At 27.7% G+C, this 16,789-nt stretch overlaps 3 protein-coding genes and 1 long non-coding RNA gene across 13 annotated transcripts; 2 read left to right on the forward strand and 2 right to left on the reverse strand.

The window, feature by feature from the left end:
* The first annotated feature begins 135 nt into the window (after window positions 1-135).
* Window positions 136-3,899, forward strand: Tert (telomerase reverse transcriptase). Of its 2 annotated transcripts, none has more exons than XM_031989122.2 (10): window positions 136-347; window positions 433-647; window positions 780-1,327; window positions 1,407-1,732; window positions 1,814-2,007; window positions 2,179-2,435; window positions 2,547-2,740; window positions 2,828-3,040; window positions 3,109-3,359; window positions 3,441-3,899. In XM_031989122.2, the coding sequence occupies exons 1-10, from the start codon at window positions 292-294 to the stop codon at window positions 3,575-3,577; spliced, it is 2,391 nt and encodes a 796-aa protein (XP_031844982.1). In that variant the 5' UTR covers window positions 136-291; the 3' UTR covers window positions 3,578-3,899. The 2 variants fall into 2 exon arrangements, with proteins under 2 accessions (XP_031844982.1, XP_031844983.1); XM_031989123.2 differs by having other exon boundaries at window positions 1,206-1,327.
* On the reverse strand, window positions 3,809-4,811 carry LOC143174627 (uncharacterized). Its single transcript, XR_012998821.1, has 2 exons — window positions 4,533-4,811; window positions 3,809-4,453 (listed from the first exon to the last, which is right to left on the reverse strand). It is a non-coding gene; the product is annotated as an uncharacterized LOC143174627 (long non-coding RNA).
* On the forward strand, window positions 4,696-8,445 carry LOC116432342 (speckle targeted PIP5K1A-regulated poly(A) polymerase). 2 transcript variants are annotated; one of them, XM_031989040.2, is made up of 7 exons: window positions 4,696-5,003; window positions 5,169-5,317; window positions 5,475-5,905; window positions 6,003-6,085; window positions 6,419-6,530; window positions 6,603-6,718; window positions 6,796-8,445. In XM_031989040.2, the coding sequence occupies exons 3-7, from the start codon at window positions 5,658-5,660 to the stop codon at window positions 8,223-8,225; spliced, it is 1,989 nt and encodes a 662-aa protein (XP_031844900.1). In that variant the 5' UTR covers window positions 4,696-5,003; window positions 5,169-5,317; window positions 5,475-5,657; the 3' UTR covers window positions 8,226-8,445. The 2 variants fall into 2 exon arrangements, with proteins under 2 accessions (XP_031844900.1, XP_031844899.1); XM_031989039.2 differs by having other exon boundaries at window positions 4,699-5,003; window positions 6,419-6,718.
* A 945-nt stretch (window positions 8,446-9,390) lies between these two features.
* Window positions 9,391-15,031, reverse strand: LOC116432351 (uncharacterized). 8 transcript variants are annotated; one of them, XM_031989069.2, is made up of 8 exons: window positions 14,891-15,031; window positions 14,747-14,788; window positions 13,687-13,992; window positions 12,795-13,445; window positions 11,766-12,570; window positions 11,542-11,596; window positions 11,422-11,451; window positions 9,391-11,264 (listed from the first exon to the last, which is right to left on the reverse strand). In XM_031989069.2, exons 3-8 carry the CDS (start codon window positions 13,986-13,988, stop codon window positions 10,333-10,335), a joined length of 2,775 nt encoding a protein of 924 aa, XP_031844929.1. In that variant the 5' UTR covers window positions 13,989-13,992; window positions 14,747-14,788; window positions 14,891-15,031; the 3' UTR covers window positions 9,391-10,332. The 8 variants fall into 8 exon arrangements, with proteins under 8 accessions (XP_031844929.1, XP_031844935.1, XP_031844927.1 ...); XM_031989075.2 differs by having other exon boundaries at window positions 13,687-14,004; XM_031989067.2 differs by having other exon boundaries at window positions 14,945-15,018.
* Between the last annotated feature and the right edge of the window lie 1,758 nt (window positions 15,032-16,789).

Genomic DNA, 16,789 nt, shown 5'->3' on the forward strand with positions numbered 1-16,789 from the left:
ACTACTTTAATATATTTTGTTTACAAAAAGGGTTGACAATGTTATATATGTGATGCAATAAAATTTCTGAATTTATAAATATTAAGGTATTCATAAAACCTACCCTTTAATTTGTACAGACCGCGTCAAAATTTTAGATGCAGGTATACAAGGATTTTCTTTCAATTGAGGCGTCTAGTACAGTACCGGTATTTAAGATTAGCGTTTGTGTCGTAGACAGATACCGCTGAGAAACCTTTTTTAAATAATATTAAAATTGAATATTTTATTTTCATAAAAAAAATATTGATAATGGATAAACGTACTTCAAAAAGTGTAAAACAAGCCTTTGGTACAAATTTTCAACAGTATGTTTGGATTTTTGTTATAATTATCATTTTTATATATTTTATTCTTTAATATTTTAAATCGTGTTCTCTGCTGTTTAATTAGATACTGTGAACGTCATAAAATAATATTAAAACAAGATAAGTGTGGTACTTATATGGCACCTAATGCTGATGTTCTGACAGAATGTATAGATGTTCTTGATCACATAAAGCTTCAAATAAACAAAAGACTAAGAAAAATAGAGAGGCTTAAACCACCTTTGAAGCCTAAAGATAATAAAAATTATTCTAATAAAGAAAATAAGGAACATAAGAAAAGTACTATATTTTCATGTTTTATAATAGAAATATCTATTTATTATAATATAAATTTATTATAAAATATAATTTCTCTAACTCTCAAATTTGGAGATATTAAACAAGTTCACATACAAGATTATTATTTTTTAGGATTACATAAGCAAAAAGAGGAACATGTATTTCGTAAAAAATCCAAAGATATGTTGCCTAATGCATTTTTCATCGATTTATCTTTACAAATTTACGTATATGATACATCTCCCATTGTACCTAGTTATACAATCCATACTGCTCCAAAAGATTATATTCTAAATACAGCAAAAACTGGAAATGAGATATATGAATTTATTATACAAAACGTTTTGAAAAAAGTTAACATTTCCAATTATGAATCTTCTGTTCCGTTTATTGTTCCTCTTTTGCAACAACTTCAGAAGAGACATAAAAATTTTCATTACAATAGGGTTTTCAAACAATTGACCCAAGATCTAAAATTTAATGAGAAATCAAATTGCATACATGAAATTCCTATAAAGCATTTAAGATCATTCTTTAATTTTATTTTTGCTAACGTAGTCCCTTTAGGCTTATTTGGAAAATTGACAAATCTAAAAAAAGTAAGAAAAGCCATGTCTCATCTTTTAATTACACCACGTTTTAAATCTTTTGATTTGTTGCCTCTTATTTTGAAACTAGACGTACGTAATCTACTTATTTTTATGATGTTATCTTCTGTATTAGCAAACTAAAGTTAATCCTATAATTTATATATTTTAGATTTCTAGTATTGCCTGGTTAAAGAACTTACAAACTTTAAAGACACAGTGGCTCGTTTTAGCAAAATTTATTAAATGGTTCTTTACTGGATTTCTTATAAAAATATTATGTATTCAGTTTCACGTAACAACAGTATCTACACGCAATTATCAAAGATTATATATTACACGTTCAAATTGGTGCTCTGTTCAAAGACAATTTATTAAAAAAAAGATACTTTCAAATGCTTTGCAACCTGAAGTTAAATATAAACAATGGACTCCACCAATAGGAACCTTTATGTTACGTCCCAAAGGTTCTAGTGTACGTCCCATATTTCTATCTAAGTAAGTCGAATATTTTTACTGCAATTTACTAAAAGAAGAGCAGAATTTATATATATTTTATTGTAATTTATTACTCGTCAGGTATAAAGAAAAAGATAAAAGTGATATTCGTATAGTTTTCAAGTTTCTAAAGCAGTTACAAATTACAGAGTATGGAGAAACTAGTTTTCAAGAAAAATGGAAATCAGTTATGAAACTCAAACATACTTCAAAAACTAAAAAATTCTATCTTATATCTTCTGATGTAAAGGATGCATTTGGTTCAATAATACAGGGTATGACTTTCCTGATACTAAACATTTTCAGTATAATATTACTCGATAAATAATATTATTAGAAAAATTAGTAATGGTACAGTTATTTTAACTACTATTAAATAAATATATAATTAATAGTCTTGGTAACGTTATAACGAATATACGTTAAAATTATACTTTAACATTTAGGGCACTTGTATAATATTATACGATCGCTTTCTAAAAATCTTCCTAAAGTTTTACTAATCAGCACCTATGCAGTTAAAAGTGCTGGGAAGTCTATAGATAATAACACTTTGTGTTATAAAGAATATTTTTCAAATGGAAATTTACAATTACCTTTATCAGCTGGTACACTATATGCACGTACAAGTCATAGCAATTCATTAAGAATGCAGAAAAGGTGGCTGCTACAAAGAATTCGGAAATATATCTTTCATCAAAGGGTATATTGTTAATATTATAAAATTTAAATAATACACGTTTACACGAGTACTTAAATATTTACAATTTTATTTAATTTATATAGTTGTAAAATATTAATACTTTGATTGTAGGTACAAGTAGGTAAACAAACATACATTATAGGCAAAGGAGTAGTTCAGGGTACAATGTTGTCACCTATTTTATCAGAGATATATTACAATTTTGTGCTTCAAAAACAAATGACATTATTTACAAATCGTGGTGAAATTATAAGATATGTAGATGATATTTTATATATTACTGATAACGAAGTGTTTGCAAAACAGTAAGATATGAAACTTCTCAATATCTAAATCTAAAAAACATATCCAAATGATATGTAAATTATTAATCTATATACTTTATCTAACAGATTTTTACAATTTGTGCAAGAAGGTATTCCACAATACAATTGTTACTTTAAAAAATTAAAAACACAAAGCAATATTGCAAACAGTACAAATACAATTACTTATATTGGTTATAACATTAATTGTGATACTTTAGAAGTAGAACCTAAATATACGAATACACGTTTACAATATATTGCGAGATTATCCATAAAAAATAATTTAACAGTCATGAAGTAAGTGATTCCTTTATAAACTTTCAATATATTGTTTTTCATAAATTATAAACTATTAATTTCTTTAGATGTTTTGAAAAGCGGGTTTGTAGTATGCCATGTTTAAAGTTATCAAAAGTTGTCTTAGACAGTCATGTTAATACTAAAAAAACTGTAACAAAAATATTGCAACAAGCATGTTTACTACAAGCCAAACGTACACAAGCTTTAAGAAGACAATTATTTAATGACGTTCAGCAGAATGCTAGGAGGATATTTATAATTATTAAAAATAGTAATATAAAAATTACAAAGTATATTTTAAAAATTTTATTAACATGTAAGGTTTCTAATGTTCATTATTTATTAATTACTCTGCATTAATATATAAATTAGTTAATGTTTCATCTCTTTATTACAGTTCATGAAAAAATGTGGCAAAGTACACAACGTATATGGTATAAGAAAATTCTTAAAATGTTATGGGTATCTTATAAAAATATTTTTAAAAAGGATAAGATGTTTAAAAAATATTTTCAGAAAATTTATATACAATGAATACTATGAGTTAAGAGACAAATATTCTATTACGTTACTTTTATTAGATATTATGGAAAGTTATTGCTCATACTTTACTATTATCTTCTTTGTTTACATATAGTTTCAAATATTATATATCGCATTATGTTTATATAATCAAATTTGAAAAATGAAGTTTGGATCTTAGCAAGATTCATTGAATTTACTTTCAGGATTATGAAAGGTAGTGGAATAATTAGTACAAGAAAATTCAAGAAACAATAATTTTTTTATTTTTCCCATATCTTTGAAATAATTAAATGTTTCTTTTTTCTATCAGTAAAATAATAAAATATTTTATAAAATACTCTGTAATATAAGTTTAAATACATTTACACGGTATAATAAAATTATATCAAAATTCAGTATTTAAATCATTTACTATAACTTTAGTAGTTTTGCATGGTTTCTATTTGGAAATTTACGTTATTAATGTAAGCTTAATATTATAGCCTCTGTAGTGTGAAAATAATCTACTTAATCATGACATATAATCGCATATTTAATAAATATAAAATTATCAAAGTTTTATATATTTTTTAATTAGAATGAAGGTTGCGAATACGTATAACTTCCCTTATTTACTTGTTTCTTATTCTTTAATTAAATCATAGTTATTTATAGCAAATGGTAAGGGCAAATTTTGCATATATTTGTGTATGATTTATGCGTTGAATAAAAATAATAACTGAAAACAATGTACAATATTTCTTTCCTCCTTCATACGTTGATCAATAAAAAGTGGAGACATGTAATTTGTAAAGACCCAGCAATGCAACCTGCAAGTTTGCCCCCGAGATTGTGTATGTGTTCAATACGCAAGGAAAAGCATATCCCGTTGTTGAAAGAAGATCCCTGAAAGGAATGCAGGATCTGAGTGTAGAATTTGGTGTGTTTTCGGTCTAGTGTGCGATTGGTCAAAACAGTTACATACACAGTAGCTCCGTCGCATACCGTCATGCACGTAACGTACCATAGCGAAAGACCCTTCTTACCCCTGTGCCGTTCCGGTGGTCTTCTTTCAAACAACGAACGGTAGGTATGGAGAGGGTAACTTCTTGTGAAAGAAGTGCCACTATGATGGCCATAGGCATTCGTTTAGACACCCTTGTTGTAGTACATAATAAAATCAATTTCCAATTTCGAAATGAACGTCATATTTTTCAAATTACATGTCATTTAAACATTCATATGATTGAGCATAACAATTTAGTGTTCCACGGCTAACAACTTAAGAATACTTTTAGAGGCTGATTTAGGGATACTAATATCAAAAATTTCAATAGTAGTTTCACTTCTATAATAATGCTTCGTGACTAAAACTAACTAAAACGTAGAATTATAAGCAGCGGAAATAACTCTTAGGTTAGTGTGGGATAAATCTTCAGTTATTATTTATAAAAACGTAAGTGAATATTTTCATTATATAGAGTTTAATTTATTTTGATGTATAATTCTAATTTTCAACACAAATATGTCTTTTATTAACAAATGACTTAAAATTATACTTTATTCCGTGCCAACACATTTGAAAATGAGAAATATATGTTTAGTTGTGTATTGTTTACAGGTTAAAAGATATGACATTAAAATGAAAAAACACATGATATTTATTATCTCACTCTGTTGAAGAAGATTTTAAGGATTTGAAAAAAGCAAGTGTTCAATGTGCTTCTGTAAATATACTATTCTTTATAGTAAAAGTGATTTAAAAAAATGGTAAATATTGAACAAATTTTTTGTATAAATAATATTGAAAACAATAAGAATGTTTTAGGATTAATTGCAATTAATTATCAACAGTTTTGTTTTAAAATGTAATGTACATAACAAATGGAAATTTATTTATAAAAATTAATTTTTTCTTTTATTCCAGATGAAATTAATATTTTAAAGATGTAAAAATCTTTGTATAAGTAATTGCAAGTTAAAAAGAATATGAGAAAAATGTTTATATATACCCTATAGTTCATTCCTAATGGATAATGTCAACAAAAAGAAAGAATGAAATGAAATTTATTTAAATCAGTATTGGAGAATATCATCAACATTTAAGTACATGATGTCACAAAAATGTGATGTGTGTTCAATGCACTTTCAAGATGAGTATTCTTTACAAGGTCACCTTGGTGGTAAAAGACACTTACAAAAGGTTCAACAATTAGAAGCGATAGAAAGATCAATATTCATATCACCATTACCAAAATTTATTTCTCCACATGCACTTATTGAGTTTTTTAAAAAATATGGTGCCATCAAAGGGCATGAGATTAATGAAAGTTATCTTTTTATTGAATTTGCAGATAGGTAATAAAATATGTTTTATATGTTTAATAGTTATATAGTTATTTTAACTTTTGTTATAAATTTTTATTCATACTTATAATAAAATTTTTGGTATTAGAACCTCCACTGAAGCTGTTTTAAGTAATCCAGTTTGGATATATAATGTAAAACTCAATATAAAGAGAAGAATATTTCATAGGAGTAAGTAATATTAAAAAACACATAATAAGTATGTATACTACTCATTGTTCAGTACTTTGGATAGCTATCATGGAAACATATCTTATATATTTCGGTTACGTAAAATTTGTAAGCATGAAGCTTATAATAGTAAATATAATATTTTATTCAGAATATGTGAACAATACTTTAATATCGTTATCAAATAAGTTTAACAATTTTTATTTTTATTTGTACACGATTCATTCCTGTATTGTTTAAGCAATCTAAAAAGCAGGTGTTACTAAAATAATTATTATAATTAAGAGTTTTATGATCATTTTTGTAATATAATAATCGCTTTTTTTCTTTAAGATCCAAAGAATCCAGAAACAAAAAAAGCAAATAGTCCAATAGAAAATACGGGCGCAATATGTTATAATAATGTGAAACATATATTCGAGAAAGATACTACATTTCATAACCAGTTAGTGACATTTTTAAATACAATTCAACTTACCGATGCCGAAATTGAAACAAGATATGAATCTGTTTGTAGTCACTTGGATAAGATATTTAAGGTTGTATTTCCAAAGTGTAAAACATATAAATTTGGATCAACTCAAACAGGCTTGGGGTTTAAAGAATGTGATTTGGACATATACATGGATATTGGTAATTTTCAAAATTGCTTTAAATTTTATTATTTTTATGTCAGTATTAGAATACTATAGTAATTATTTTTATTTCAGGTGAACCAATAATTGAATCTACAAATGCATCAACAAATATGTGGACTATGCAGAAAATTTTTAAGGAAGTTAGAAGAATTATGTTTAGAATGTCTTGTGTTTTTTCTAACATAATATCAATTCCGAAAGCTAAAACACCAATTATCAAATTCTGTTATGTTAAAAAAAATATTTCTTGCGACATATCATTTAAAAATAGTTTAAGTATTTATAAAAGTAATCTAATAAAATATTACATTTCTCTTGATAGTAGGGTAAAGCCGTTAATGATGCTTATTAAGTATTGGGCAAGAAATTTTAAAATATCGGGCTCTGGAAAAATGTCTAATTATGCTTTGGTTTTGTTGATTATTTTTTATCTTCAACAGCCATCGGTAAAAATTATTCCTCCACTATTGGAGCTTCAAAAAACTTGTCGACCACAAATTATAAACGGATGGCAGGTTAATTTTGATAAAAATACAAAATTACCACCAATTACAAATAATAGCAGCATTCCAGAACTTCTTTATGGTTTCTTTTCATTTTATACAACTTTTAAATATAAATCTCAAATAATTTGCCCATTAGATGGAAAGATACATACAGAATTAGAATTTAAAGATGTGGACAGTTTGCCACCATATATGGATAGGTATAAACCATGTTTCACGGAGGATGAGAATTTTAAACTGAAAATAAATAGAGACATGTGTGTCCAAGACCCTATTGAACTTAATCATAATGTTACAGGAGGCACACCATTTTCAACACTGGATACTTTCATTCAATATTGTGCGAATGGTGCTGCGATATGTACAGAGACGAGTAAAAATGATTATAAAAATTTACTAAAACTTCTTCTTAGTACAATCGTAAAAAGAAAAGCTGCTGATAACATATGTAAAATTACAATTTCTGCAAATCAGAAAACATGTATAATTTTTTCAAAAAAGCCAAAACTCACGAACAGTGATTGGTATTTTACAGCTTTCAATATGGTGAAAGATATTTTTGAAAAAGTTTTTAAAGTACAAGTTGCATTTTTAACTGCTGATGTGGAATCAAAGCAACAAAGAATTGATATATCAGATGTGCATACTGAAAAGTATGAAAAAATTATACTTCATTGCAATGGTTCTCACTGTGTATGGCGTAATAGGAAAATTAAAGGCATTATATTAGATCCTAGTATAAGTTGCTTAGAAAAGGAAGCACTCATATCTGATCAAGTAATAGAAAATCAAGAAAAAGAAAAATCTGTGAATAGAATAAATTTAGACTTTGTCTGCACATTTGAAAAAAACTTAAATCCTCTACAAATTATTTTAACTGTAAGTAATCAAAATACCGACGAGAATATTTTTCAACAATTTGCAATTTTTGCTAAGTCGAAATTAGTTCACATAATACAACGAGCATGGACTACTAAAAATGTATGTATCTTCTAAACATGTATTACGTGCACAATTATGGACCAAAGATGTTGTGTAACTTTTTGAACTTATTGGAAAGTGCATTTTCGTCATTTAATGTAATACATGTTTTTTGTTGTTGTAAACTTCGCGATGAAGTAGTACAAATTATTATTTAAATTATTTTTTCTAACTTTATGTGACATTAACATCCATAATTAAATGTAAATAAAACTTATGATACATATATTATAAATATTATCTTATTCTACTACACCTGTGCTATTGTATTATTGCCAAATTATTTAAGAAAATTATATATTAATAATATACAAGGTATAAAATATTACTATGTAATATATAAAATTTATGGCAAAATGTACTTAGCATAATCATTTTTGTAAAATAAATTCAAATCTTTCTATACGCAGTTAATAGATGTAATATGCAATTGATTTCATGTACTTAAATATTTGTATGGCATATAAAGAATTTGGTCTTATCTTCAAAAATTGTATAGAATTAATGTCTTTAAGCTAACATTTAAAGAGTATCTATAACTCATAAATGAGTCGAGTTTATTGCAAATTATCTAAGAAATTCATTTAACGTTCTTAGAACAACTTTACCTTTAGGACAATATTTAATATTTCGTAAACATGAAGTGACTGTAATAGAAATTTCTTACAAATTTTATAAGTTACAGTATTTTAGTTAAAGAATGTAAATACAAGTATCATATTTCATTTTAAGGTTTATGTTACATTATATTTTCACATTATTGATTAGAATATATTTATTTAAATATTTTCAACTGAACAAAGAAAATGCATACCACATGAAAAACATAAGGAAAGATTTTAAAATGTTGGTGTAAGTAGTTATTTAAAAAAATTTGTAATATATATCTCATTTAAGAATTTAATATCACAAAAGGAATCATTTTATTTTCTATAGCATAATTTCTGATGTTTAAGATTCCTTATACTTTTCTTTCAATCAAGATCTTGTTTTCAAATAGAAGGAATCCAATGAGATGTTTTCATTACATTATTATGTAACATACTGAAATTGTTCTAAAACAAAATATATTTAAAAAGGTGCTTAAAAGATTAAGACAAGATTTAAATCAATATAGTTGAAATACTACATTTATTAACATATTTTAATTTTATCAATAAAATAATGCAACACATAATGTGTTAATAAATTCTTCTAAAAAAAACTTCTACCGTAATCTAAAAAGGTTTTTACATCATTATTATTAGTACAGAATGAAAATAATCTTAAATAAAACATATTCCAAATATTTCGTTTGTTCTATCAAAAAACGACAGAAATGTTTCAAAACCTACCTTTGTAAAAATTATTATATTTCAAACACAACGTTTAAACTAAAATGCTAATTCATTCAATAATTTAACTATTAATATTATATTTTAAATATGTTTCGTACTTATCCTATAAACATATAATAAATCAAGGATGCTTGTTACAAAATACAGAAAAATGTTTCTGTATTTTTTTTTCATTTAGCATATTTCATGAAATATATACTTTTATATGATGATTAAACCCCAGTTTTCAAATTAATAGAAGATAATCTATTTGATTATAATATATGCTTTTAATTCTTGGTCGTCGTATTCAATTGATTTAGTTATACATAGGATGATTTTGACATTTACATAAAACACAAGATATTAACGTGTAAGGCGCATCATTTATAGTTTGTACAATTATCACATAATTTTACAAATCTGGTAATCTACTTTGATACCATTAATAGTAGCTTTCTTTGCACTACTGTGTATTGTCCCATATAACGTTTATTCAATAAACGTTATGCAAAAATTACCTTGAATTTAAGTGCAATGTTGAAGTAAGTATTTGTATAAACATGGTTTGAATATCGTATTTGCATATATTCACATTCATTTGTTTTTATATGATGCGCATATTCGATCTGTATTTCAAACATATTACTAAATGATACGATTTAAAATTAAATTTTTAAATAAAACAAATTAATGTTGATTTAAAAAATTTTTCTGTAAGAATAGATGATAACTTCTTTAATACATAGGTATATTTGATTATGTAATTCTACAATATTATAAATTTGTGCTTTACACAAATAAGTTCAAAATTTTCCACGATATCCTCCACGGCCACGATAAGGTCTTCCTCCAGAATGCTTTCCTCTATATATATGTGGTTTTATAAGAGGGCTTGATCTACCTCTTAACATTTTTCCTCTTCCACGCCAATCTGGTCCTCTTTGGAATGTATGCTCCAATTCTAGTTCTTCGTCTGCAGAATCTTCTAACATCATAGGGCTTTCACCACGACTATGATCACTTCTATTATCATGAAAATCATCACGTTCGTTTAAAGAGTGCCTGTAGTTGGGCGAGTATCTTTCACGAACATAATGATCTCGCATAGATCCCTTGTGACTGGAAAAGCTATCCCTATTCCTTATCGGTGATCCTAATTTCAAATTTCTTGAATTGTGATCTATAGAAGATGCGGAATCGACACGATGATCACGATCATCGTTTCTTCTAGGAGGGGATACTGTTCTATTCCAAGGTCTTTTTTGGGACGAATTACTTAAACTCCATCTTAGATCATCCGCTTCTCGATATTTAGGTGTATAATCGAATGTTTCACGCACATTCCAATCTAAACGATCCATAATGGGTCTCTTTTCTTCCTTATTAATGTGTTGTAAATCTTGAGGATAAACTTGTACTTCAAAGTCTACCATGGTAACAGTTGCTTGAACAAACTTTGTATTTGTTTCTATTTCATCGGTTTGACAAATTTTTTGATGCATTTGTACATTTTGTTTTACTGGTGAAAGATGTTGACTTTCTTCCTCTTCCCAATAGATCTTGCTCTTACTCCGTTGCAAAAGTATAGAGTTTGATGAATATTCTTCTTGCTCATTTTGCACATTTTGCTTTATAGGGTCATAGAAGAATCGCCCCTTCATCTTTAAACGGGGATCTTCCGTAGGAAGTTCACGCAGGGCATGTTCACAATGACGCATTATTTCAGGTTTGAATCCTATTACAGTAAGAAACATAAATTTACACAAACTTAAGGTCATATTATTTTAAATATTATACGCACGATAATTTGAAACATTAAAATTGTATGTTTATCGTTTATATGCTATTTGTTAACAGATTTTTAAGATTTCAGACTGTAAAAATGTTCTTACCTGGATATAAGACTGGTAAAGTAGCTGAATCTAAAAAGAATGTATAATAAAGTTAAAGGAGTACTGTAATATGTGAAAGTGAACTTCAAGAATAAATAGTCAAACAAATTATATTCGCACCTTTCGCGGAAACAGATGCTTCCAATAGACTGGATAAACTCGTTTTTTCAAACTGCTGTAAGGTAAATTCATAAGACAAGTGTTATTTTCTCCAAACAAAAATTAAACATTTAACTGCAGACTATGTGAAAAAAGCACACAAAATCTGATGTTATCATAGTATAAAGCAAGATAGGTAAATATGTAAAAAAAAAGAACACTGTTACAATATATAATGGAATTACTTTTGTATCAGAGATGACTGGTGGTTCAGGAGTCTTTAGTCGTTCTTCTTGTGAAGGGTGATATCCATTATAAGAATCTCGAAAACTACGTTCCCTGTAGGATGGAGATATTTTCTCTCTAGATTTATTTGAAAATTCAAAATTTTGAATTGGTGATTGTCGCGTAGCGGGAATCCCATGCGATGAATTATATGCTGCTGGTGGATGTTCCATGGATCCTGCGCCAAGTTCTGGTTGTGGTGAAGATATTGGTGCTGGAAGAAGTGGTGGTCGATGCGTAGGTTGAATTGAACTCGTATTTGGTTGGTTGTACATTACTGGGCCAGAAACGTATTCAGTTTGAGGTAACGGATGTATCGATACAGGTTCAAAATTCATTGGCTGAGATGAATTTTCGAAGTTGATAAATGGTGGACCACTCGATGAAACACCTGATGACATTGGAGGCGGTGGTGGTGGCTGTAATCCAGTTTGATGCATGTAAGGTGGCATAGGCATTGGCGGTGGTCTAGACTCTCCTTCTTGTTGATATGGAACAGTATTCATCATTGGTGATATGCCATCCATTGATGGAGGGGGTGCGTAACCAGTATTTATATGTGATGTTACTATTGCTTCATTTCTTAGTTGCCTTGTAAGTTCATTGATAAAAGGCGACCGCTTTCTTGTACGACGTTCTATCGATCTACTCCGACTTCGACTCCGTCGACGAGGACTGTAACGTCTAATTGGTGATCGGCTGAGTTTTCTTCTAATGCGTTCCATACTGCGGCTTCGTTGCCGATCCCGTGATCGACTTCTTCGGCTTAACAATTTAAAAGTTGAGTTAAAATACTCTACTACATAAATGAAGGATTTATTAGAATTTTTTGTTATAATTTTATAAAAATATAAATTTTATACAATGTCTGGATCGTATAAAGTTATACAAGTTTTACAAGTAAAATTGACAATGTCAAGACATTGTCTTATATCTATAATAAAAGCAAGAAAAAATATGTTATACATTTTAAAATCTTGTCTTCTCACCGTTCATGTATATTTGTACGTCTTCTATGTCGTTCGGCACTCCATCTTCTATCTGCACTTGTTCTTCGTTCCCAACTAAGACGTCTAACTGGGCTTCTTCGTCGGTCTGGACTGAATGCAAACGGACTTCTACGGACACAGTTAAATCTTGGGCTTCTTCTTTTGTCCGGACTGAATCTCATTGGGCTTCGATGTCTCTCGATACTCATCTTGAAAGGACTTCTACAGCGTTCTGGACTCATTAATAATGGGGATTTTCGACGAGGAGAGTTTAGAGAATTTAATCTGATTCTATCTGGAGTTCTACGTCGTAATGAATTTCCTCCTTGGCGTTCTAAACTCCTACGTCGTTCACGACTTCTACGGATATGCATCTGCGCTTGTTCCAGACTTTGTTTCTCTGCGATACTTTGAATGGCTTCAACTTCTGTACCCGGTGGAACAACATTATCAGAATCTAACAGATGCTTAATAGCTTTTTCCTTCTCAGCTAAAAGTTTACTTTCGTTGTCCCTTTTTGTACGAATTTTATCCCTCTCTATATCCTTTGTGCTTTTAGAAGGGTCACGGCGTATTTCTTCATGTTTTTTTTCTTCTCTCTTTGGTCTTTCACGATTATAGGATCCTCTGTAGTCACGACGATGTCTGTCCCTATAAGTAGGCTTGCAATCATTCTTTCCTATATATTACTAATTACTTAAGGGAAAGAATGTAAATACTTTTAAGTGTATTGAATTAAATATGGTGGTAATACATGATGGAAATGATATATAATCAAAATATAATAAACTCGAATTCTAATATTATTACAATAACATTGTTTAACAAATTTAGTTTTGTAATAAGTAACAATAACAACAATCGGAACATTATTCTACATTACTGATGCTACCTAGAAGGACGTTTTTGTTCTTGATCCTTGATATGAGAAGCCTTAGGCTCAACTTCTTTCTTTTCTTCATCTCCTTCCCAAGCATCAACAACATCTAAGCCTTCCATGAAATCTTCATCGTCAAGAAATTCTTGAAGTTCTTCATCTGGAATTTCTTTTAAACCTTCGATTGCACGTTGTACATCTTCGTTCGTACTCTTTAATGTAGACTCTTTTTTATCAACACTTTGTTTTTCCGTCGATTCATTTTGCACATGGTTTTTGACACTTGTATCTTTCATTTTTTTGGATGTATCACACATATTTCTGAAAGATTAACTAAACTGCTGAATTAATTAAACAAGTAGCATAAAATTTAATATTTTATGCTTTTTATCGACAAAGTCATATTGAATATTTTAAAAAGTAGTTATACCAAAGAATACTATAATGGTATTATATTAACTCTGAATATTTAATTTCACGTAAATAAATTCTATAAATGTATCTTAATTAAACATACTGTTACAGCGGTAATGTATTAAAACGAATTATACTTACACAAAATTCACATTTTATTGAGCTTATTTAATTTTGTTTTTCTTTTATTATACGCTAAATAAAATTATATTAATTTTTTAATATATTAAATCTCAAGTAACGCATTTCTTAACCTTTCGATGAAATATATAAAATTGATATTAACACTCTTATTACGTAAGTAATATTATCTTTATTTAGAATTAAAATTATTTAAAAAATTGTGTATTGTTTCATTTTTTCAATGGCACTTATAATACATTCCTTTTAAAAAGTGAGATTAGTAGTTTGCTAGCAAACTGATTTAATAGATAACGTACGCACTTATTGTTAATAATACTTAGTACAATTAAATACACAACGCGTGGTGTCAGTAATATCAATGTATATCGCTAATAATAATAATGAATAACAACTAACTTGCTGCTCTTTAAATTCTATTATTAAGAAATATTTGAATCCGAAATCTCCGGAACTCGAAAAGTCAACATGTACTACTCCGCCATATTAGTTACTAACAGATTTGGGCTATGGTACTTACGTATTAAACAAGGGCACATTCGTATACGATATTATGCGTAAACTAATAAAAAGAAAAAAATACAAGATTATATATGTAAAGCGGAAAATTTAAAATTAATGTTATGATTTAATTAATTACTACTTATATATTATCAAGTAATACCAATTTATATTTATCCCTTATATTAAGCAGTATATTATGCATACAGTGACTCACAGCCAAAATCGTACATCGTGCAAAAAAATGTGTTTCATATTGTAAAAAAGTTTAGGGTTAACTTGAAGAAGTAAATCCAATGAATATATATATATATATATATATATATATATATATATATATATATATATATATATACACATATGCATATATCTATTATCAATGTATTCATATTTATTGTGTAGCATTATCAAATGAAATTAACCTTTGTAAATATAAAAAAATAAAGTTACTACATTCAGTCTATAAAGTGCCTCACAGCTAAATCGTGCGGTATACATTTTGTTGGTATTCCTGTTAAGGAATCCCCGAAAACAAATGAATAAGTTTAAACAAAAGAATGTTACATTATTATAGCCTATCAGTAAACGTCGCATAATGTTATAATCAGAAAATATGGCGAAAACATCGATACGACTGCGGCAGATTGTTTTAAAGTGTTTTAAAAGTGACAAAACCTACTGGGAAATTACTAAAATAATTGGCAAAAATGTAGCTACCTCCCTGTACATTATAAAACGTTATAAAACAAAAATAGAGTAAGAAATAAATGAACAAACGCTCTTAATAAGAAATTAAACGAGTATGGTGAAAGGTGGATAGTAAGAAAAATTGAGAACTCAAAACTTCCTGCAAATGAGGTAGAAAGATATTTAGGAAAACATACTAATCCAAAGACAATTAGAAGAGTTTTGCGGAAGAATAATTTTCACGGTAGAATAGCACGAAACAAACATTTTATTAACAAGAAAAACAAGCAAAAGCGGCTGGAGTTTGCACGGGAATTTTTAAATAAAGATTTTAATTTCTGGAAGGAAGTTATATTTATTGACGACAGTAAATTTAACTTTTTTCTATAATTTTATGGTAAAGTTAATGTATGATGTAGATCAAATTAGAAATTTAAAATACAAAATTTAAATCCCACTGCTAAACAGGGTAGCGGATCAGTAATGGCCTGGGGTTGCGTATCAGCCGTTGGTATCGATAATTTGGAATTTATCCATGGAAATATGAATAAATATGATTATTTAAATATTTTTGAAAGGAATTTAAAAAGCAGTGCTGAAAAACTAGGCATTTAAAAATCTTTTAAAGTTTATAGTGACAACAATCCTAAGCATATATCGCATATTGTAAAAATGTGATTATTACATAATGTCCCAAAAGTAATTTATACCTCTTCGCAATCACCCGACTTTTGAACATCGCAGAAAATATTTGGAACAAGTTAGAAATAAGAATTCGAAAACACGCAATTACAAATAAAAACAATTAAAAAAGAAACATTAATAAAAGCATGGATTAAAAGCCGTAGAATGTAATCGAGGCTACTCTACAAAATATTAATTTTAAATTCAAAGTAAGATTATTTTTTAGTTTATTAATGTTTTTACATGTGTACCATTTTAGCCGTGAGACTAAATGTAATAACTTTATTTTTTTTTAATATTTACAAAGGTTAGTTTTATCTACACAATAAGTATGGATACATCGACAATATATATATTCGTTGTATTTTCTTTTTCAAGTCAACCCTAAACTTTTTTACAACATGAAACATATTCTCTTGCATGATGTACAATTTTTGTTGAGTCACTGTACATAAATTAGAATTTAGGGAAAATTATAAATGCTTTTACAAGTAATCAAAATAATTATTTTTTATTGTAAAAAATAACAAAATATTTCATTTTAGTTTTTATTTTTGTAAATTTTCAAATTCTATAACATTGTTAAAATTAATATTCAACAATTGGAATTTTCATTATTAAAACAATATTATATAGTGACATAAGTGAAGCCTTATGAAATTATAAAAATAAAAATAAAAAGAAATTATCA

Source organism: Nomia melanderi, chromosome 6, assembly GCF_051020985.1.
Source record: "Nomia melanderi isolate GNS246 chromosome 6, iyNomMela1, whole genome shotgun sequence".
In the NCBI taxonomy this organism is placed as follows: domain Eukaryota; kingdom Metazoa; phylum Arthropoda; class Insecta; order Hymenoptera; family Halictidae; genus Nomia; species Nomia melanderi.